This window comes from Loxodonta africana, chromosome 1 (assembly GCF_030014295.1).
Source record: "Loxodonta africana isolate mLoxAfr1 chromosome 1, mLoxAfr1.hap2, whole genome shotgun sequence".
In the NCBI taxonomy this organism is placed as follows: domain Eukaryota; kingdom Metazoa; phylum Chordata; class Mammalia; order Proboscidea; family Elephantidae; genus Loxodonta; species Loxodonta africana.
Window position 1 is genome coordinate 225,155,337 of NC_087342.1, and position 24,527 is coordinate 225,179,863.

At 39.2% G+C, this 24,527-nt stretch overlaps 1 protein-coding gene across 2 annotated transcripts in view; it reads right to left on the bottom strand.

Moving 5' to 3' along the window:
* The window catches only part of TFB1M (transcription factor B1, mitochondrial), a 64,746-nt gene that overhangs the window by 34,528 nt on the left and 5,691 nt on the right, over positions 1-24,527 (bottom strand). For both annotated transcript variants that reach the window (XM_023545745.2, XM_003404263.4), the window contains exons 3-4: positions 11,040-11,148; positions 9,341-9,492 (exon numbers count right to left, since the gene is read on the bottom strand). In XM_023545745.2, the coding sequence (XP_023401513.1) occupies positions 9,341-9,492; positions 11,040-11,148 (261 nt within the window). The remainder of the gene's footprint in view (positions 1-9,340; positions 9,493-11,039; positions 11,149-24,527) is intronic.

A 24,527-nucleotide genomic window follows, 5' to 3' on the forward strand; every position in this document is an offset into this window, starting at 1 on the left:
TAGCAGAAGGCCTTGCATGAAACAGGCCCATTGCCATCGAGTGGATTCCAACTCATAGCGACGCTACAGGAGAGAGTTTCCAAGGAGTGCCTGGTGGATTCGAACTGCCGACCCTTTGGTTAGCAGCTGTAGCATTTAACCACTATGCCGCCTGGGTTTCCCCATGAAACAAGTACTCAATAAACATTTGATAAATGAAAAAATTAGCAAGCATGATGAAGAGCTAAAGATGTTTAAATATTTAATTTTCTCAATCACCCCCAATATATGAATGAACATTATTGATGGTTAATCTTTTTAGTTAGATGTAATAAAGCCTTGAATATTCAGAACTCTTGGAGAAATACTTGTTCTTGACAACTAATTTTTACAAAAAACTAGGAATTTATTCTTTTAAACATCCAAATATCTCTTATTTTAAAATCAGTAACATCCAAATTAATTCACAAATGCAAGGCAATTTCAATAAAAATTTCAACAGGATTAAAAAAAAAAAAAAAAGCCTGAGGGGCTGGTGATAAATTTTATACGGAAAAGCAAATGGTCATGAATAGGCAGGTCACTTCTGAAAAAAAAACCAACAATGTTGCAGGGAGGCGGGGAACTTACCCTACCCACTGCTACTGAGTCTATTATAACTCATAGTGACCCTATAGGACAGAGTAGGACTACCCCATAGGGTTTCCTAGGTTATAATCTTTATAGAATCAGATTGCTACTCTTTCTCCCGTGAAGCAGCTAGTGGGTTCGAACTGCCCACCTTTTGGTTGGCAGCCAAGAGGTTAACCATTGCACCACCAGGCTCCTTCAACTTATCCTACCACATATCAAAATTAAGTCAGTATAGTATTGTTACTGGACAAACAGACCAATAGGCAGAAGCCTTAGGCCCAAGCACATATAGAATATGATACATGGCAAATGTGATGTAGCAACTGCTCATGGGAAAATGATGGACCATTCATTCAATAAGTGGTCATGGTATAATTAGGTACCTAAATGGGAAAAACATCCTTACAATTGGACCAATAAGCAACATCATGATAAATGGAGAAAGGACTGAAGTTGTCAAAGATTTCATTTTACTTGGATCCACAATCAATGGCCACGGAAGCAAGAGTGAAAAAATCAAATGACGCATTGCACTGGGCAAATCTGTTGCAAAAGGTCTTTTTAAAGTCTTAAAATGCAAAGAAAACACTGACCCAGGCCATGGTGTTTTCAATTGCCCCATATACATGTGAAAGCTGGACAGTGAATAAGGAAGACCAAAGAACTGACGCCTCTGAATTGTGGTGTTGCCAAAGAATACTGAATATACCGTGGACTGCCAGAAGAACGAACAAATCTGTCTTGGAAGAAGTACAACCAGTATGCTCCTTGCAAGCAAGGATGGCGAGACTACGTCTCACATATTTTGGACACGTTGTTAGGAGGGACCAGTCCCTGAAGGACATCATGCTTGATAAAGCGATGGGTCATCAAAAAAGAGGAAGACCCTCAACGAGAGGGACTGACACAATGACTGCAACAATGGGCTCAAACATAATGATGGTGAAGATGATGCCGGACCTGGCAGTGTTTTGTTCTGTTGTACATAGGGTCGCTATGAGTCAGAGTTGACTCAATGGCACCTAACAACAACAAATGAGAAAAAAGTAGGTTCCTCTCTCATACCATAGGAGCCCTGGTGGGGCAATGGTTAAGTGGTTGGCTGCTGACTGAGAGGACGGCAGTTCAAACCTACCAGCCGATCAGCAGTAGAAAAGACCTGGTGATCTGCTCCCATAATGATTTAAGCCTAGGAAACCCTATGGGGGCAGTCTACTTTGTCCTACAGAGTCACTGTGAGTCATGTTGTTAGGCTGTGCTGTTAGGTGCTGTTGGGTTGGTTCTGACTCACAGCGACCCTATGCACAACACAATGGAATACTGCCTGGTCCTGCAACATCCTCACCATTGTTGCTATGTTTGAGCCCACTGTTGCTGCCAGTGTGTCAGAACCTCACACCATTTAACTAAAAATAAATCTAAGTGAATTAAAGATGTAAGATTTTCAGCAAACTTTTAAATTTTTAGAAGTAAAAATCTATGAAACTCTCCCCAGGTCCACAAAAAAAAAAACGTGGAAAATTCCTTAAAAGACCCAAAAGCACATGGCATAATAGACAAGACTGATACATTTTTCTCTATTAAAATTTAAAACTTCTGTATAATAAAAGCACTACAAAGATAAGTCATAAACGGACAGAAGGTATCTGAAACTCATGTATCTGGCAAAGGAAGAATGTTCAGAATAAAAAAAAAGAAACTCCTACATATCAGTAATCAAAAGATACTTTTTTTTTAGTTTTATTTAGTTTGTCGTTGTTGAGAATACACACAGTAAAATGTACATGAATTCAACAGTTTATGCATGTACCGTTTAGTGATATGATAACAGTCTTTGAGCTGTGCAGCCATTCTCACCCTCCTTTTCTGAGTTGTTCCTCCCTCCCCTATAACATAAATTCACTGCCCCCTAAGGTTCCTATCTAATCTTTCGAGTTGCTGTTGTCACTCTGATCCCATATAGATAGTTCTTCAAAGAGCATAATGCTCAAGGCAGGTATTTTTTTACTAGTTAAGCTGAAATGTTGTTTGGTTTTAAGAAGACTTTGGGAATATTTTTGGGTTAAGGTTTGAATATCACAGAGCAACAGTTTCAGGGGATCGCCCAGATTTGACGGCTCCAGGAAGTCTGGAGTCCATTAGATTTTAAAACTCTGTGCAACATTTTCCCCCTTTTGATCAAGGATTCTGCTACAGAATCTTTGATCAAAAGTTCAGTAATGGTACTCGGGCACCATCCAGTTCTTCTGGTCTCATGGCAAAGGAGGTGGTTAAAAGATAAACTTATGAATAGAACATATTATAAGATTCGCAGAAGAGCATCCCGAATGAACAATAACCACAAAATGTGCTGGATATCATTTTTCAAATAATACAACTCATAGGAGGGAAAGAAAGATAGAAGAGGGCTCCAAATACACCTATAATATTCTTTAAACAGACTAAGGAAAAATATGACAACATGTTAAGATTAGGCAAAGCTAAGGTATGGGTAAAAAGATAAAGACATACCTATCTTTCTAGAATGTATCCTGCCTCCATCTCTGCACTTGTTGGGCTCACTGGACTCTGTAAACCTCTTCCTAACAAGTCAGGGTCAACACTACAAATATCAGTGATTACTGCAATAGTCACCTGGGGTTGGGGATAGGACGGGGTGGGGGGCGCCCCTCAAAGCAGCCAAAGACGCAGTGCTTGCGGAGTTGTGTTTACTGCTTCACTGCCTGGTACTGACCTCTAATCGCCCCTTTTACACTACTGCTTCTAACCTGCTGTGGACATGAAAACCATGTCATCTGGCTTATTAGAACTTTGCCTTAAGTGAAATTAAATAGGTTCCGTGTGAGAGGCTGAGGAGACGACCTGTGTGTAAAGCTGCAGATCTGGTGGCATCCATTTTGCTGCTGAGCAGCCATACCCACCCTCATCCCCCGCCATTAAAACAAACAAACAAAAAAACTACCTGCTTTTGTCTGTATTTATGAGTGGGAAACGACACGAAGGCAACGGGTTTGGTTTTTTGTCTGTATTTGGATGGCTGAGATTACTGGGAAGGTGATGAGTTGCTACAGCATGTAAGGCAAAAACCTTCTCTTACTAAAATGAAAAAACAAGAAATGTACATATTCTCAAGCAAGTATCAGAAACAGAAAGCAAATAACAGAAGTATCAATTTAAGTTAAACAATAAGATTATGGATCAAATGACCAAACATTTTTTTGTTCTTCCTCCAGAAAAAAAAAAGGTTAGTTTTACCACTAGCATAGAATTCCAAAGTCCATTATAAATCTTTTTAAACATGCACCTGGCACAACTCGAAGCAGGTTTCCTATAACTAAAATCTAGCATAGACTTAGTAGCAAAATTTGAAAATAAACCAAAACCAAGGCCCACATCTTGAAATTAGGTTTTATTCTGGGTTTTGCTCCTCTTCATAGGTATCTGCATTTAATATTTTACTTTAGGTTTGAAAAAAGTGCATTTCCACTGATGAATTCAAAAGAATTTAAAATATCATTTCACCCAGAAAGCAAATCTGTAAGGCACGGGTTTTAAGTAATTTGATATAAAGACACAGAGATGAAATGTATTTCACTTAGAGCGGGATGCATCCAGCACTCTTAGGGGACCACCATCCTGGACCATTAACTTGACCCATTATCCAGTCTTTGTAGCAAACACACCCAACTCTGGAGATGAAAACACGTGAATCACATGTTTTAACATAAAAGAAAGTAGCATGCATACTTGGCCCTATCTTATTAAGGAAAAATTTAAGGCACAGACCAAAAAGCTCTGCAAAAGACTTCATTAAAAGCTGGCATAAGAGTTAAATGGTCTATCACCCATTCGAGCTCGTATTGCTTTTTCTGTGATGGGTATATTATTGGTAAAGCTATGAAAATTCAAAACCCAGCTCAAGATAGATGACTTAAACAGCAAAAGGTCAGGAAACCAAACCAGTTAATTTTTTAGTAAAAGGAAACCTCTGACCCTTGAGCTTTTTTAAAGCATTCTGACTGAGTATGAGAGAAACAGAATTCTCAAGGACAGTGTTATTTTTCTTTTCCTTATTCATTGAAAATAATTTTAAGTACAAGTACAAAAATGGAGGTTGCATTTGAGAAGCTGCACTGTCAAGGACCAGGGACAATGAGAATAATGTAATTCATGGTGCAGTGGTCCCCTCCCTGCTAAGGATCTAACCCACAAACAGAAGGGTCCCTGGAGAGGGAAGGAGAGAGAGGCTGTTGCTGGACCCAGAAAGCAGAGACCACAGGTCCAGGAACAACAAGAACTTGAACATCATGGTTTTAGCAGAAAACATAAAACCTATGTTCAAGTCCAGTTTTTCCTTTAACTAGCTGCATGACCTCTCGGAGACATTCAGCCACTGTGAGCCTCAGTTTTGTCGTCTATAAAAAAGAGGTGAGAAGAGATTATCTGTTAAGGGCTCATTTATTGTGCAGTCTGATTCTATTTTATGAGCTGTAACTATACTGTCTCTATGTCCCTTAACGTATACGAGCTGAACTCTTCCACTTAGATTCTGTGGTCACAGAGAAACAGGAGTAAGAGGACCAAGCTCGTTTAGTCTGTTCCGTAACTCACAAAGCCAAGCAAAACAGACATTAAAAAACACTTTCTGGTAGGCCTTGACACCGTTGTAAGTTGGTTCTGATATAAGTCAAATACCTCATTTTTTTTTTTTAGTTTTCATTATTTTGCTTTTTAGTATTAGTATCTTTATAAATCCGATCTTTATTTGTCTTTGGGGGTTGGAAACATTACATATTAACTTGGAGATATATTTCAACATTGCATGTAGTACATATTACTAACCATAAACCCGTTGCCATTGAGTTGATTCTGACTCATAGTGACCCTACAGAACACAGCAGAACTGTCCCATAGGGTTTCCAAGGAGAAGGCCAATAGATTCGAACTGTCAACCTTTTGATTAGTAGCTGAGCTCTTAACTACTGAGCCACCAGGGCTCCTACTAACCATAAGCTGTACCAAAAAAAGCAAAACGAAAAACCAAACCAGATGGTCATAACTGTGGTTCGTCATGACTCAAATACGTTGTAAGTTGAGGACTATCTGTATGCCAAGAGCCAAGAGGGTATACGAGAAAACGTTGCTATATATTGTCCCACTGAAACTTTCACTTGCATAATGTGAAAATCAGAGGACTGGTCTTACCTTTACATCTAACCTACTTCATAAATCGCAGACTCAATATAAACTCTTAATATATTCAGGCTAAAATTTAACTAAAACAGCTTTTTTTGTTAAGGAAAAATAATTGCACATGCTGAAGTTGAATCAACACTATTATTAAAACCCACAACTGACATTCTGAGTCACTGAAAATCCTACTCCACCCCTTAAGCCCCAGTTCCTTTGGTCTCTTCCCAGAAAAAATTAGAGAACATAGTATTTTGCATCTCTACTGTGTTATGTAAGAACAGAAACACCATAATAATCATGTCAGCGAAGGAAAAAAATCCACTGACAAATCCAAAGGTCGAGAAAGCAACAAAGGAAACTACTAGCATGGGCCCAATTCAAACCAACATAACAGATTCTTGAGCAGCAAATGACAAGAACCTGGTGGGAAACGGTGATGCCATTGTAGAGTTCCTAATAAACAAAAAAGAGTCCTACATTTTTGTAGGGGAAAATTCTAAGACTACTGAGAAAAAGATTTTATGTCCAAATGCTCCAACTAAAGTGGAATTTCTCAACCTTAGCACCACTGACACTTTGGGCTGGGTAATGCCGGGTATCACTTGTTGGAGGGCAGGGGCTGTCCTGTGCTTTGAAGAACGCTAAGCAGCATCCCTAGCCTCAACTCACTGGATGCCAGCAGCATCTCCCAGTTGTGACAACCAAAAACGTCCTCAGACATTGCCAAATGTCTCTTGAAGAACCATGGCTGTAAAACGGAACATGCCTAAAGGATGGATCTAAAATAACGAAATCCTTATGATACATTATTTGTGAGGAAGAGATCTAAAGAATCACAGTAGTGTAATTATATAGTCTACCCTTAAAGGAATTCTGATATCAAAAGCTTTTGTACACAAACAACTATAAAACTCAACAAAACATATGAAACTATAGCTTCTTAAACTGGGCAACAGACCCTCCAGGACTGTGATTCCAGAGAGAAGGGAGAAGAAATGAGCTTACCAAAGCCCAACTGATTGCCTGGAGGCCATCCCTAGGCCTCAGCACAGGGAGGGGGAATGCAGAGGCCTTGACTTGAGACAGTGATGGGGCTCCAGGAGGCCTTGTTGTTGTTGTGTATGGTTGAGTCAATTTTCAACTCATAGCAACCCCATGTTATGCAGTAGAACTACCCCAAAGAGTTTTCTGGCTGTAATCTCTATGGAAGCAGGTCACCCAGTCTCTTCTTCTGTGGAACCACTGGTGGGTTCCAACTACTGACCTTCCAATTAGCAGCCGAGCACTTAACCATTGTACCACCAGGGCTCCCCAGGAAGCTCAGGCAGCCAGAATTTGTGGAACAGAGTACTGGAGAGATGGGAGGAGGGAGACAGAAAGAAATAAAGCTTCCAGAAGATAACAAAGAACAGTACCTTCATGATCTCAGGATAGAAAAGGATTTCTTCAACAATACATGAAAAGCATAACCTTAACTTTAAGAAAGCCTACTTTTCAAAGATGCTGGAAAAAGGCTAAAATACCATGCCAGAGTGGAAGAAGAAATTTGCAACATATTTAGTTAAAAAGAAGAAAAAGCCCTGTTGCCGTCAAGTTGATTCCAACTCGTAATGACCCTATAAGACAGAGTAGAACTGCCCCATGGAATTTCCAAGGAGTGCCTGGTGGGTTCGAACAGTTGACCTTTTGGTTAGCAGCCATAGTGCTTAACTACTATGCCACCAGGGTTTCCATATTTAGTAAAGGACTCTATAAAGAACATGTAAGAACTCCTCCAAATCAATGAGAAAAAGAGAAGCGACTCAATAGAAAACAGGGCAAAAGGCAAATATTTCACAAAAAAGAGGTTATCTAAAGGCCAACAAACATAAAATGATGCTTATTAGTTTCATTAAAAATCAGTGAAAGGCAAAGTAAAACCACAATAACATACCATTACCCCAGATTAATAAAAATGTGCAAGTCTGGTGATAGCAATTAGTGGGAAGAACATGGAGCAAAATGAAGTCACCTACACTCTGCTGGGGATATAAACAGATGGAAGACTTAGAGAACAAGTTAGCGTCATCTAGCAAGGGTGAAGACTCGCAGACCTTATGATTCAGCATTTCCAATTCTGGGTATATATCTAGAGAAATCTTGCCATGTGCCCCTCCTGACAGAAACAAAAGAATGTTCATGACAGTGTTGCTCATAATAACAAAAAAACTGAAAGTAGTTCAGGGTTCCAAACAAGAGAACGGATGAATAAATTATGACATACTCAATGTGTAGTATATAGTAATGTAAATAAACTTGGATGAATAAATTATGACATACTCAAACAACGGGTCGTATATAGCAATGTAAATAAATAAACTACAGCTATGAGAAACATGAGCAAATTCTACAAATCACATTCAGGATAAAAACACATACTGTATGAATATATTTTTATAAAGTTCAAAAATGGGTAAAACTAAACTATATTAATTATATGGATACAAATCTACATGATAAAACTATACAAGGGAATAAACCTGTTGCTGTCGAGTCGTTCCTGCCTCATAGCGACCTTGTGGGACACGGTACTGATTATCTAGTAGTAGGGGGTGAACAGGAGATACAATCAGATTGAGGCATATATGGGATGTCAGAGATGTTGGTAATTTAATTATTAACCTGGGTGGTAAGTCACTTGTGTTCTTTTTACTAGGCCATACATCACATACGTTAAACCAAGCCAGTTGCTTCAAGTCGATTCCTATTCACGACGACCCCGTGTTGAAAAGGAGAACTGCGCTCCACACAGTTTTCATGGCTGCGGCCTTTCAGAAGCAGGTTGCCAGGCCTATCTTCCAAGACATCTCTGGGTGGATTTGAACTGCCAACTTTTTGGTTTGTAGCTGACCACTTAGCCATTTGGGCCACCCAGGAAGGCACATATGCTTTATATTACATACTCTCTATATGCCAGAATAAAACTTTCTTTTTTTTTAGTATACAGTCTGCAGATCCCCTCCCTAAGCCTCCACAGCTCAAAACCTGCCCTCGCCCACCCTGGAGGTTTGTTTTCTAAAGAGTGAGCCAGGAAAGCTGTGCCAAGTACAGCAGGCCCAGCTGAGGTGGGGCGTAAGTGAAAACAGTCTAAAAGATACTGAGTAATGAGGCCCAACCCCCTGCTTCTCAGCTCCAAACTGATCATCACACTCCTTAGCCGCACCCTATTAAGTACAGAGTACCAGTTTTACCATATGACACCTCAATCCCTGTTTATTAACGCCTCGCCAGCATCGTCTTCCTCTAGTCCGTTCTCTGGCTGGGGCTTCCCTCTACTCACCGCACGGCTTTCGTGGCTGTTAGCACATCATTCGTGTCGTCCCTGGACAGCAGTGCCTCTGACGTCATCGGTGCATGTTTCATTCTTGGCTGAGTTGTTGTTGGCTTTTTCTGTGTGTGTAATGGACTACTAGAGAGCACAGTCTGCGACAATAACGCAGTATTGTTTTGTTGTGGAATTGGATCACATGACAAAATAGCCAGAAAAATAACTTACCTCTGCCACTTCCTTTTGAAAAGTCAAAGTCATCTGGGTTCTGCCATAAGCAAAGGGCCCATCTCGACAGGAAACGTTTTCAAGCCACTTGATAATCAGTGGAGTTGAGACACTAAAAGGTAGGTTTCCAATAATATGGATATTTGGTGGATCTGTTTGGCAAGGGGGAAACCAAGGTGAAATGATTTCATCAATGTATTCTGAATACAATTTTAGTTAAGGCTAAAATCAAACTGGATATCAGCAGCAACAAACAAAAATATATAAAAAGATATGGCTGAGTATTTTTCAGTTCATTTATTCTTCAAAAGCAGTGTCTTCTATCAGATTTCAATCATTAAGGAGAAATATTCAACCTAACTGGTGTTTAGTCAGTCAGTGAGAGTCCTCGGATTTCTGGCTTAGGAGAAATATATGAAAAAGTGTTGGTTTGGGGAATAGGAAATTTGCTTTGGACTTGATGAGTGGAAAGTACATCCAAGGATCAGATGCCCAAGAAGTGGGTGTGGTCTTGATAAAAAGATGTGAATGTCAGCACTGTGTTGTTGTTGGGTGAAGTCGAGTCGATTGCAACTCATACTGACCCCATGTGACAGAGTAGGACTGCCCCATAGGATTTCCTTGGCAGTAATCTTAAGCAGATAGCCAGGTCTTTCTTCCATGGAGCTGCTGGCTGAGTTCGAACCTTTGACCTTTAAGTTAGCAGCCAAGCTCTTAACTCTGTACCACCACAGCTCTGTGCCAGCAATACACAGGTGGCAAGGGAAGCCCAGGGGTCAAGTGACCCAGACAAACAAGCAACATGAGAGGAGAAGGCACTTGAAAAGGAAATGCTCAGAAACAACTACATGTTAACAGGTGGGGACAAAATAACTGCCAGTGAAGAATAGTTAGAAAATGCTCACAACGATGTGAAAGAAACAAAGAGGGCAGAGACCAGGGAAGACGAGAGCAGAGACATCTTCAGGAAGAGAGTGGACAAGAGAGTCAGGTGATGCCCAAGAACCCCAGCTGGTGACGCTGTGACACAGGCAATGAGGAGGCCCCGGTGCCGGTGGCCTGGCTGGGGCAGGGCAGAAGCCTGCAGGCAGAGTGCTGAGGAGAGAAGGACCTGGTGCAGATGGAGACCCTGAGTGCAGACTGATCTGAGGGAGCCTGGCTGTGGGGGCGGGAAACGTGCTGGGAGCCAGATGACGGGCATCAAACCACTGCCTCCACTGGTTCTGAGGGTGTCACAGGCAGGAGACACCCTCTGCTTCTATGTATCCCAAAGGGCTGGCACTAACAGGCCCCCAATAAACACTGTCCATGAAGGAAGAGTGCCCTGATTGGTCACTGAGGGTGAGAGACAGCAGACAAAAAGGTTTAAAAAGGCTTAAGTGTGGTTTGGTTTATTAAAACACTTCTTTCTTTTCTCATTATTTGGAAGAAGTGACACTTCACAGTTCACCCCATCACTTATACAGTATCATAAAATGGTAGTTTATTTGCACAGAACCCAAAACATTTGAAAAGCTAAGCAAAAAAAATATGAATTAAGAAAAAGTACCTAGAATTCATATTTTGGAAGAAGGTAGAAAAGCGGAAAAAATTTACAATGCTCATTTCCGATTTAATTCTGGTCTGATAATTTTTTACATAAATATTTAATCACGACAATTATAAAAGGAAATTGAAAAGCCAGTGAGAAGGTACTTACCATCCTCCCACTGTCTTTTAAGACTTCCTGGAAAAGCCTTTTCAATCTTAAATGTCAACACATCTCCATGGACAATTCTCAGTTTTCCAGGGGCTGCATCTGAAAGCATCTAGTTTACAAAAAGGTCAATAAAATGAGCTCATATGCTGGAGAATACTGAAGCCAGATTTTCTACTTCAAACCTGTGCATCCCTAAACCAAACAAAAACTCATTGCATTTGAGTTGATTCCAACTCACAGTGACTCTATAGGACAGAGCAGAACTGCACCATAGGGTTTCCAAGGAGCGGCTGGTGGATTTGAACTGCCGACCTTTTGGTTAGCAGCCAAACGCTTAACCACTGCACCTCCAGGGCCCCATGCATCATTAGATCAATGTAAAAAGCCAGAGACTAAGCGTGATCATTAATGAACTAATATTACATCATGTCCACTGCAACAGACAATTGTAGTGTGCCACTTTTAACACATAGGAATGCTTAGGGATCGTAACAGATACAGTACAACCATAGCTTATAATTTCACAAATAATGTGTTCATATAATGTTGACCTCAGAATGACTTGTATTTCTGTGTACGTTCTAGCACGTACTCAATTCCTATCTATGAGGTAAGTTTTTAAATTAGAGACTAAAGACATTATTATGAAATGCTGAGACTTAATCAGGAGTAAACTATATAAAAGATGAGCTTAATTCTCACGAAACCTGTACAGCCAAATCTATACAAAGGCCTCCACATATTATCAAGGTCTTTAACTTAATCTACAAGTCAAGTAGAGTCATACCAAGTACATATGACAGTCGCTTATCAATACTTGGAAACCCTGGTGGCATAGTGGTTAAGAGCTACTGCTGCCAGCCAAAAGGTGGGCAGTTTGAATCCACCAGGCGCTCCTTGGAAACCCTATGGGGCAGTTCTACTCTGTCCTTTAGGGTTGCTCTGAGTCGGAATGGACTTGATGGCATAGGTTTGGCTTTTTTTTTTTTTTTTGGTCAATGCCAAGCCACACTTTGAGACACTCCCCTGACCAGGCCATCCCTAATCGTGATATTGTACGATCCTAAGGGATTATCCTGCGTCCTGGAATCTTTACCCATAGCTGCCTCCCAGCCTGTTTCTACTGTCTGACCGTTCGCTTTCTCCCTCTTCCTTCCGTCAGAAGAAGAGGAAACCACTTTCTTTTGTAATCTTTTTCTTCTTCATTTTACCAACCTTGGCATCATACTTTAGAAAATGCTGTCATAGGACTAAGGCGTTGGCACCTAGCCAAAAAGAGCTTTAGCTCTACACCATCTATAAATTCATACTGTGTTAAATGCCCTCATACCCAGCACAAAACTTGATTCTTGATGTCATTAGTTTAAAAAAAAAAAAAAAACAGGTAAAGTTCCTGAGCTTACGAAGAGTAAAATGCAAGAGTGGAGATGGACAGATACGATCAGGAGGAGTAAACATTGCCGCTGATGTGGATTACAAGGGCAGGAGGGAGACCCTCTCCCTGCATTAACTCTCAGCTCAGGAGCTCAGAGAACCTGGGACCAATTTGGTCCCCAACATTCCAGAACTTGCCTTCGAGCTACATACACGTATGGTCAACAGGCTCAGAGGGAACTTCTGCCCTGAGAACTCCTTAGTTCTACTTCTCTGGCTCAATTAAAGCTGGTTTTCCTCTCCTAACAGTCTCCCCTTGCCTAATTCAGGCAACTGACAGGAAGAAGGAAAGAAGTATCACAGATGCCAGAGCGGAAAAGCTGGAGCAGGGACACAGCTTGGTGATTAGTCCTGCCTTTGTGTCACAGGGCACCTTGCACAGGCTTCGTAAGGGCACTTACAGCACAGTGTATTGCAATTATGTATACAGAGGTGTCTTTCCCCTGCAGAGACATATGCACCTTAGAGGCAGCTGATTCTTACCTACTTTCTATCTCCCGCAGCTACAACAGTATCTACCTAGCACATAGAGCTATTGTGTTTATTTTTGTGTTTTGTCCTTTTGGTTTTTGTTTTGGTAGCTTTTAAAATAAAATAAAAAGTTTAAGTATATTCAAATAGATTAACAAACGACTGGCTGCTGAGCTGATTCGACTCATGGCGACCCCATGTGTGCAGGGTAGAACGGCACTCCATAGGGTTTTCAAGATTTGACCTTTTGGAAGTAGGTCAACAGGCCTTTCTTCCAAGGTGCCTCTGAGTGGACTTGAACCACCAACCTTTCAGTTAGGATTGAGCACTTAACCATGTGTGCCACCCATGGACTCTACCTAGCACATTAAGAAAACCTGGACATTGGACTCAATGGCAACCCTAAAGGCCAGAGTACAATTGCTGTATCTTTTTCCCTTGGAGTAGGGGTGAGTTTGAACCACTGCTGACCTTTTGGCTTGGTTAGCTGATGAGAGCTTAACTAATGGGCCAACAGGGCTCCTTACCTAGCACATTAAAAAAAAAAAACCAAACCTGTTGCCGTCGAGTTGATTCCAACTCATAGCAACCCTACAGGACAGAGTAGAACTTCCCCATATGGTTTCCAAGGACCACCTGGTGGATTTGAACTGCTGACCTTCTGGTGAGCAGCCATAGCTCTTAACCACTATGCTACCAGGGTTTCCATCTAGCACACAGCAGGTGCTTAACACATATTTGTAAGTCAATGAATAAGTGAATGACCAAATGGTATTCTGCTTTCTGTGAAGCTGGAGACTTCCTCTGCTAGCCTGTGAGATATTTGGCTCCCCAAATCTACAGGGCCAGGAAACCTGCAGGTTTATTTCCCTAATAAATCGGACAGAATTATATAATTAATTATGTTGCAGAAATACATAGCTGAAACGCCTATACTTACAAAAGACTAAACATTGTAAGTTTAGGAATCATTTAGTTTGATATGTTTAGCCACAGTAATGTAGCAAAAATAATTGCCTACCTCTGGTATTAATGTTCTTACAGATTATTGTAAATTACCATGACTTGTTAAAACTTAATCTGATGAGTTCCAAACAATAAATATTAGAAAACATAATAACCTCAATGGACTAAAAATTAAAAAAATGAAAGCTCTCTATGGGACAGGCTCTAGCTGTATAAAAACTGGGTATTTAATGACAGCATTTACTATCAATGGAGAACTCTAGAATTTTTTTCTATAATTATGCTTCACATAATTAAAACAAATTAGCATACCAAAAACAGAAAGGCAGAACTAAAAGCTTATGTTTCACGATGTCAGTATATAGCAAGTAATTAAGTAATTACTAATTAGGACTAAAACCAAATAAAACAATGTATTCATTTATATGCTCTGATAACTTAACCATCCTTGAAATGTTAATTTTTCCCACACTGACACAACTGCATACCAGAAAACTGATATAAAAGGGGTTTACCTTCCTTTTCCTAGTTTTAAAGTTGTATTTTTATTATATTTTTTGTAGATTCCTTTTCAGGCTTGAACCTTAGTCAATGACTAACCCAACCCCTCCCATCCATTAAAAGGTCTACCTCTTCCTTGACAACTTCGTAGTCTGATCTCTCCCTTTCATAGCTTTATATGAAGCCCTTGAAGCAATTATGAAAAAAAAAAAAAAAAGAATAAATTAGTGCTATTGGGTTTTTTTTTACAAACTAAATTGATACTGTGATTACAGACAATAAATAGCCTTTATAACATCTTGTCATGAATCAGAACTGACTGAACAGCAACTGGGTTTTAAAACACCTAAAATGATATTCCAGCAAAGAGACACAAAGACTTTCTAATCAACCAGTAATAGAGAAAAATGTTTTCATCACCACAATGATATCCGGGGAATGGTAAAGATCATTACAATAGTCCTTTAACAGCAACACTAGTGCGTCCATTACATTTCAAAACCCTGGAGGTCTCACTCCACAATGTGCTCAAGGTACACTTGACCATGAACGCATGCACTCGATTATAGCCAAAGGAGTATTTTCTACATACACTGAAATTGTTCTATCATCTTTATTTTAGTTTTCAATCCTATATTCTTCCAAAAAGAGATTTCAGCCAGATTAAATGGTATTCATTAAATAAGGCTATAAAAGAATAAATAGAAAACCAAACCATGAAAAGAAGGGAGAAGCATATATGTACGTTATGAGAACTAATAATCATAGTGATTGTCAGCTCTCATGATCAGGATAATGAATTACATAATTCTTACTACCTATTGGAAGAAATTATCAATCAAATTGACCTAGTTGAAATTTATTGAATGCTCCATCAAAAAAAAAAAAAAAAAAAGCAGAATGCATATTCAAGGGCATAAGGAATGTTTACCAAAATAGATCATATTCTAAAACATTCATAAAACGAGCCTCAATAAACTTAAAAGGATTAAAGTTATGTGAAGTATGTTCTCTGATGACAATTGGAATTAAATTAAAAATTAATTACAAAAAGATATCAGAAAAAAAAAATGTGCAAACTAACAGGCTTCTGAATAACTCACAAATCAAATAAGGAACCAAATGGGAAACTGGAGCTGAAGGTTATATGGGAATTCTGAACTTCATTTGAAGATTTTTTTAAGTCTAATATCTCAAAAAATTTAAAAAAGAAAATTAGAAAGTATTTTGAATAGACTCAGACTCAGAGAGACCCTATAAGACAGCACAGAACTGCCCCATAGGGTTTTCAAGGCTGTAATCTTTATGCAAGCAGACTGCCACATCTTTCTCCCATAGAGCAGCTGGTGGATTTGACCTCTGACCTTTCAGTTAGCAGCCGAGCCTTAACCACTGAGTCACCAGGGCTCCTACTTTGAATAGAATAAAAACAAAACATATCAAAATTTGTGGGATCCTGCTAAAGCGGTATAAGGACGAAAATTTATAACACTCAAACGCCTATGTTAGAAAAGAAGAAAGACCTCAAAACAATGACCTCAGCTTCTATCTTAAAAAACTAGAGAAAGACGGGTAAATTGGACCCAAAGTAAACAGAAGGAAGGCCATAATAAAGATTTTTTTTTTTTTTTTTAAGAAGATCAATAAAGTTGAACAATTTGTAGCCAGACTGACGAGAGAAGAAGAGAGAAGACACAAATGACCCATATCAGGGACAAGAGAGGTGACATCACTATAGATTCTAGATGGGTGGTTTAACATTATAGAAATCGAGATAACTCATCACGTTAAGAAACTAAAAACAACAACAACATATGACTATTTTAACACACTTTAAAAACCTTTGTGCAAACCCAACATCCATTCATTATTAACAAAAAGATCTCAGCAACCTAAGAACAGTAGAGACCTTCCTCAACGTGAAAAGGAAATCTAGGACAAACCTACAACTAACATCATACTCAACTGTAACAGATTGAATGCTTTTCCCCTAAGGTCAGGGACAAGGCAAAGATGACTACTCCTCCATTTCTATTTAGCATTGTACTGGAGTCCTAGGCAGTACAATATGACTACAAAAAGAAATAGAGGCTAACAGATTAGAATGGAGGAGGTAAACTGTCTTTACTCACAGATGACATGATAATGTATGTAAAAACTCCTAAGGAATCTTTAAAATAGCTACTAATAAATGAGTTTTGCAGGTTGCAGGATACAAGGTCAATGTTCAAAAATCAACTATATTTGTATATAGTAGCAACAAACAATCAGAAATTGAAATTAAAAAACCAGTGTGCAATAGCATCACAAATATAAAATACTCAGGTATAAATTTAACAAAGATGTATAAGGCTTGTATGCTAAGAACTAAAAAACACTGGCAAGAGAAATTAAAACCTAAATAAATGGAGAGCTATGCCATATTCATAGATCAGAAAACTCTACCACTAAAAAGTCAATTCTCCCCAAATTAATCTATAATTTCAACCCAATAGCAATCAAAATCCCGTCACTTTTTTTTTTTTTAAATAGAAACAGTCTAATTCTAAAACTACACAGAAATACAAAGGACCTAGAACAGCCAAAACAATTTTGAAAAAGAAGAATGAAGTTAGAGGACTTACATTACTGACCTCAAGGCTTACTATAGCGCTATAGTAATTAATACAGCTGGAAATGGTAAAAAGACAGACCTAGAGATCACTGGGACAGAACTGGATATCTAGAAATAAACCAACACATATGATCAACTGATTTTCTACAACAACGCCAAGGCAGTTCGATGAAGAAAAGATGATATCTTCAACAAATGGTGTTAAAAAAAAATTAAAATTTATCACAGACTTATATGTAAAAGGTAAAACTTCAGAAAACACTGGAGAAATTCTTGGTGATCTTGGGTTAAAGTTTTTTAAAAGTAAGACAAAAAAAACACCAAATATAGGAAAAAATACTCATCACCTGCATTTCATAAAAATTTAAAATTTTCTGCTCTTCAAAAGAAAGTGTTAAGAAAATGTAAAGGCTATATCCACAGCTGAAGAGAAAGCATTTACGAAACACTATCTGACAAAGTCCTTGTATCTAAACTACACAAAGATCTCTTACAATTCAACAATAAGACAAAAAAAAAAAAAGGTCAAAATATTTGAACAAACAATTCTTCAAAAAAAGGTATATGGATGGCAAATAAACACCTGAAAAAATGTTTAATACCATTAGTTATTAAAAAAAAAAAAAGTCCATATCGGCCCCTGGAGAAGGACATCAGTAGAGGGTCAATGAAAGAGCGGAAGACCCTCGATGACATGGATTGACACAGTGGCTGCAATGATGGGCTCAAGCATAACAACGATTGTGTGGATGGTGTGACCGGGCAGTGTCTCGTTCTCTTGTACACAGGGTCGCTGTGAGTCCGAGCCTGCTCCACGGCACCTAACAACAACAACAGTCTTTCCGGAAGCCGACTACTGCAGCTTTCTCCTGCAGAGTGGCTGGGGGGCGTCCACGACCAGCCTCCTGGATTAGCAGCGGAGCACTTAACTACTGTGCCCCAGGGCTCCTCATACAGTCCCCAGAACGGCTAAGATTAAAGGGTGAGCAAGCGTGTGAACAACTGGAACTCATGCACAGTGGGAATGTAAAATGTTACGGCACATTGTAAAACAACTGGGAAGTTCTGTAAAAAGTTAGACGCACACCTACTGCGAGACCCAGCCTTCCTACTGCTAGGTCTTTACCCAAGAGAAATGAAAGTATGTATCTACACAAAGATTTGCACGAGAATGTCCATAATTGCTTTATGTGTAATAGCACAACACCGGAAACCACCCAATGTCCATCAACAGGTAGATGGATTCCCAAATTGGGTACTTTCATACATTGAATACTATACAGTAATAAAAAGGAGCAAACTATTGATAAATTCCTCAACACAGAGGAATCTCAAAAAAATTTTGCTCAGCAAAAGACATCAGGCCAAAAAAGAGCACATATTATATGACTGCATGTACACACAGCAACAAACAGATCAGTGGTTGTCTGGGGATAGGGAGATTACAAAGGAACATGCGGAATCCTGAGGGGAATGGATGTCACGACCCTGACTGTGGTTTCATGCAGTTACGCTTCATGTCCAAACTCAGAGAACTGTATACTTTCAATACGTGCATTTATTGGATATCAATTATACCTCAATAAAACTGTAAAACAAAGTACTTAGTGTGGCAAGCTCTCCATAAATATTTGCTATTATTAAAACATAAAACTTAAAAAAAAAAAGTGAAGAATTCAGAGGAAACAGATCATTTTTAACGTTGTCTCCAATTCAGGAATGGGGGAAGAACCTATCCAGGCTTCAAGTCCTGGAGCAGTCAGGAAATCTCCTCACTCCCTTCCAGGCCATAGAGAATCCTCCCAAGTCATAAAACTGTAACAGCAATATACAACAAAAAATTAAAAAAAAAAAAAAACCAAAATCCTAGAAATGCCCAGCCACAGGAGAATGCTACAGCATTAAGAGAAGGAACCCTGAGCAACGAGGTGTCCACTGCTAGACTGATGAGCCAGAGAAAGCTCCAACGCTTCCACCAAAAACCAACCTGTTGCCCTTGAGTTGATTCCAACTCATGGCGACCCCATGTGTCACTGTGGATTTTCTACTGCTCCAAAGAAATGACGTGATTTTCTCCTATGCCTCCTTCTAGATTTACAGTCTCCTGATCAATCCTTATTTACCAGAAGTGTTCAATTAATTATTCAACTGATTATTTATAGCTCAGATTCATTGAGAGCTTACTGTCAGGCATTTATTTAATCCTCATCCCAATCCTCTGGGCAAACAGGCACAGAGAGATAAAGTGACCTGCCCAAGGTCACGCTGGAGTAAATGGTGGAGCCTGAAGTCAAGCCCAGGCAGTCTAACCTAAGTTCACGTTCTTGACCGCAACACTGTATTACACCACTTTCACGTATCACAGACATGCTTTCTTATCCTTACAGTGTGGTGGTAGTGAAACCTACATGTTCTCAACAGCCATTCTTTCCCCTAAGCTGTCCCGTGATAATATTGTAAGAACAGAATTAAGCTACAAACGATACACTTTTAGCTAGAAGACATTTTATAAATTATTACAATTTCTTTAAAATAGTCATTCTATTAGCTTAGAAATCACTAAGATGGAATCCTTAAAACAGATGGCTCTCCTTCGGCCTTTACTCAGTTTTATGGTTAATTTAGTACGTCTAAAACGAAGTGGTTTTACATATTGAAAGATTCTTTACAGGAAAAAGGAGTCTATTTGATATTTTACTACCTAACATTTCTTTTTAAGGCAAATTCCTTTCCTGCATGTAAGAGACAAAGGATTAATTTTGCTGCTTCTTCTGACACAGATGAGAAGTCAAATATACATTTCCTGCAGAGTAATTTACCTCGAAATTAATCTTCACATTAAGGAAAAAAAGCATAAAACTTTTTAATAAGTGACATACAATTATTCACTTTCACTAGTAAATGACACATCTAGTCAGCTATTATACTAGATACATAAGTAGATGACTGATAGAGTGAAAAAAAGAAAGTTGCCATTGAGTTGATTCTAACTCATGGCAACCGCCTATGTGTCAGGGTAGAACTACTTCACGGGTCTTCAATGGCTAATTTCTCAGAAGCAGACTGACAAGGCTATCTTCCAAGGCACCCCTTGGTGGGTTCCAACTGCCAACCTTTTGGCTAGTAGTCCAGCGCTTAACTGTTGGCGCCAACAGAGATCTTAAAAAAGCAGTTTAAAGCAAAAACTGCTATTAAATTCCACATCTGATCATGGAATATACACTATGTAACAATGCCAAAATGTAGGTAGAAATCTGAAACCAACTCTGTGACTAAAGGCTGGAAAATTAGGCAAACTAAATAATATATACTTCTCAAGGCATAAAATCTGCATATAACAAAATAATAAGAAAAAAATCACTGGTTTTTTTAAAAAAAAAATCAGACATGTGCATACATTCTAGATTTTCAAACACATTTTCTCAGTTCCAGTAGAAAGAAAACATTGTTACATTCATACTTAACCAAGTATTCAGGATATGTTATTGTTAGGCACCCTCCATGTTGTTAGATATCGTCCGGTCAATTCCACCTCACAGCAACCCTAGGTACAACTAAACAAAACACTGTCCTGTCCTGCACCATCCTCACAAGTGTTGCAATGCTTGAGCCCACTGTTGCAGCCACATCGTTGAGGGTCTTCCTCTTTTTCGCTGACCCTCTACTTTACCAAACATGATGTCCTTCTCCAGGGATTGGTCCCTCCCAATAACAAAGTACATGAGACAAAATCTCACCATCCTCACGTCTAATGAACTTTCTGGATGTACTTCTTCCAAGCCAGGCTTACCTGTTATTCTGGCAGTCCATGGTATATTCAGTATTCTTCACCAACAGTACAATTCAAAGGCATCAATTCTGCTTCAGTCTTCCTTATTCATTGTACAGCTTCCACAAGCAAAAGAGGCGATGGAAAACATTGAGGATTGGGTCAGACATACCTTAGTCCTCAAAGTGACATCTTTGCTTTTTAAGACTTTGAAAAAATCTTTTGCAGCAGATTTGCTCAATGCAAGGTGTTGTTTGATTTCTTGACTGCTATTTCCACAGGTGTTGGTTGCGGATCCAAGTAAAATGAAATTCTTTACAACTTCAATATTTTTTCTGTTTATCATGATGTTGCTTATTGGTCCAGTTGTGAAGACTTTTGTTGTATGTTGAGGTATAAGCCATACTGAAGGTTGTAGTCTTTGATCTTCATCAGTAAGTATTTCAAGTTCTCTTCACTTCTGGTAAGCAAGGCTGTGTTATCTGCATATTGTGGGTTGTTAATAAGTCTTCCTCCAATCCTGATGCCCCGTTCTTTTTGTAGCCCAGCTTCTAGGATTGTTGGCTCAGCACAGAGTGAATACAACCCTGACACACACATTCCTGACTATAAACCACGCAGTATCCCCTTGTGCTACAGCTGCTAACTAAAGGATCGGCAGTTCGAATCCGCCAGGTGCTCCTTGGAAACTCTATGGGCAGTTCTAATCTGTCCTATAGGGTCGCTATGAGTTGGAATCGACTCAACAGCAGTGGGTTTTTTTTTTTTATCCCCTTGTTCTGTTTGAACGACTGCCTCTTGGTCTAAGTACAGGTTCCTCATCAGCACAATTAACTGTTCTGGAATTCCCATTTTTTGCAAGGTTATCTATAATTTGTTATGATCCACACAGCTGGATACCTTTGCATAGTCAATAAAACACAGGTAAACATCTTTCTGGTATTTTTTGCTTTCAACCAGGATCCATCTGACATCGGCAATAATATTCCTGGTTCCCCATCCTCTTCCGAATCCGGCTAGAATTTCTGGCATTTCCCTGTGGATGTACTGCTGCAACCGCTTCTGAATGATCTTCAGGAAAATTTTGCTTGTGTGTGATATTTCTGCATTCTGTTGGATCACCTTTCTTTGGAATGGGTTCAAATATGGGTCTCTTCCAGTCGGTTGGCCAGGTAGCTGTCTTCCAAATTTCTTGGCATAGTCAAGTGAGCACTTCCAGTACTGCATCTGTTTGTTGAAACATCTCAATGGGTATTCTGTCAATTCCTGAAGCCTTGTTTTTTCCATATCCTTCAGTGCAGCTTGCACTTCTTCCTTCAGCACCATTGGTCCTGATCATATGCTACCTCCTAAAATGGCTGAATGTCCACCAATTCTTTCTGGTACAGTGACTCTGTGTATTCCTTCCATCTCCTTTTGATGCTTTCTGCATCATTTAATATTTTCCCTGTAGAATCCTCCAATATTGGAACTTGAGGCTTGAATTTTTTCTTCAGTTCTTGCAACTTGAGAAATACTGAGTGTGTTCTGCTCTTTTGGTTTTCTATCTCCAGGTCTTCGTACATGTCACTATAATACTTTGTCTTCTTGAGCCACCCTTTGACATCTTCTGTTCAGCTCTTTTACTTCATCACTTCTTCCTTTTGCTTTAGCTATTCAACATTCAAGATCAAGTTTCAGAGTCTCTTCTGACATCTATTTCGGTCTTTTCTTTCTTTTCTGTCTTTTTAATGACCTCTTGCTTTCTTCACGTATGATGTCCTAGATGTCATTCCACAACTCGTCTGGTCTTCAGTCATAAGTGTTCAACACGTCACATCTATTCTTGAGATGGTCTCTAAATTCAGGTGGCATATACTCAAGATCGTACTTTGGTTCTTGTGGAATTGTTCTAATTTTCTTCACCTTCAACTTGAACTTGCCTATGAGCAACTGGCGGTCTGTTCCACAGTCAGCCCCTGGCCTTGTTCTGATGATACTGAGCCTTTCCATCAACTCATTCCATAGATGTAGTCGATTTGATTCCTGTGTATTCCATCTGATGAGGTCCAAATATACAGTCGCCGTTTAAGCTGTTGAAGAAAAGTACTTGCAATGAAGAAGTCATTGGTCTTTCAAAATTCTATTACGCAATCTCCTGCATCATTTCTATGAATGAGGCCATATTTTCCAACTACAGATGCTTCTTTTTTGTTTCCAGCTTTTGCATTCCAATCACCAGTAATTATCAGCACATCTTGATTGCATGTTTGACTAATTTCACACTGCAGAAGTTGGTAAAAATCTTCAATTTCTTCATCTTTGGTCTTAGTGGTTGATGCATAAATTTGAATAGTAGTCTTATTAACTGGTCTTTCTTGTAGGGGTATGGATATTATTCTATCACTGACAGTGTTATACTTCTAGATCTTGTTCTTTTTGATGATGAACGCAATGTCATTCCTCTTCAATCTGTCATTCCTGGCACAGTAGACTACATAATTGTCCAATTCAAAATGGCCAACACTGAGCCATTTCAGCCGACTAATGCCTAGGATATTGATCTTTATGTGTTCATTTTATTTTTGACAATTCCCAGTTTTCCTAGATTCATACTTCGCACATCCAACTTCTTATTAGTAATGGATGTTTGTAGCTGTTTCTTAATATTTTGAGTCATGCCACATCAGCAATCGAAGGTCCCGAAAGCTTGACTCCATCCACATCATTAAGGTTGACTCTACTTTGAGGAGACAGCTCTTCCCCAGTCATATTTTGAGTGTCTTCCAACCTGAGGGGCTCATCTTCTGGCACTATATCAGACAATGTTCCACTGCTATTCATAAGGTTTTCACTGGCCAATTTTTTTAGAAGCAGACTGCCAGGTCCTCCTTCCTAGTCTGTCTTAGTCGGTCAGCTCCACTGAAACCCATTCACCAACAGTGACCCTGCTGGTATTTGAAATACCAGTGGCAAACCTTCCAGTATCACAGTGACATGCAAGCCACCACAGTACGACAAGCTGAACATAAGTTAGAATATACTAACTTTAAAACCAATTTGTCCTCTTGCAGGAGAGCAATAATGTGAAGTATTTGATTATTCTGTTGTACTTACCCAGCTATTCATCTGGACTGAGGCTAAGGGTTCTTTTAAGTTTTAATATTACAGAAGAATCTAACAAAGGCCCTTAAGTCATTAAGGGCAACCTGCCCTCCATGAAGAATTCCTTTTATAACACCTCTGATATAATTTGTTTGACTGTTGGCCAAATTTTTAAAAATATAAGTTCTTTATTTTAAATCTCCATCTGTCTCCTTCTATTCACACCTATTCATTTCACTTCTTTCCTTAGAGAAGATCACAATAAGCTTATTATGTTATCCATTGTCAACCTCTGAGCAAGGGCAGCGATGAACCCCCTCACTCTTTTCCAGTTGAATCATATTCAGTGGCTTCAAATATTTCCCACATAATGACGGTACCTGCTGTTTTAAAGATGCATGTGTTGTTTCATTCAGACTTCACCACAAATGTATGCATAGAGTTATTCAACTTTACTCCTTCTCTTTACAAAGTCTCTTATAAGAATGCCTAAGACTTTATGTACAACCAAACACCTCATGGGATTTGATTCCTTGGTCTGGAGGTTTAGGGTCATGGTTTCATGGGACATCCTAGTTAACTGGCCTAATAATTTGTTTACTGTTTCTGTTCTACCTCCATTGTGTCATGCCTGGGGTCTTAAAAGCTT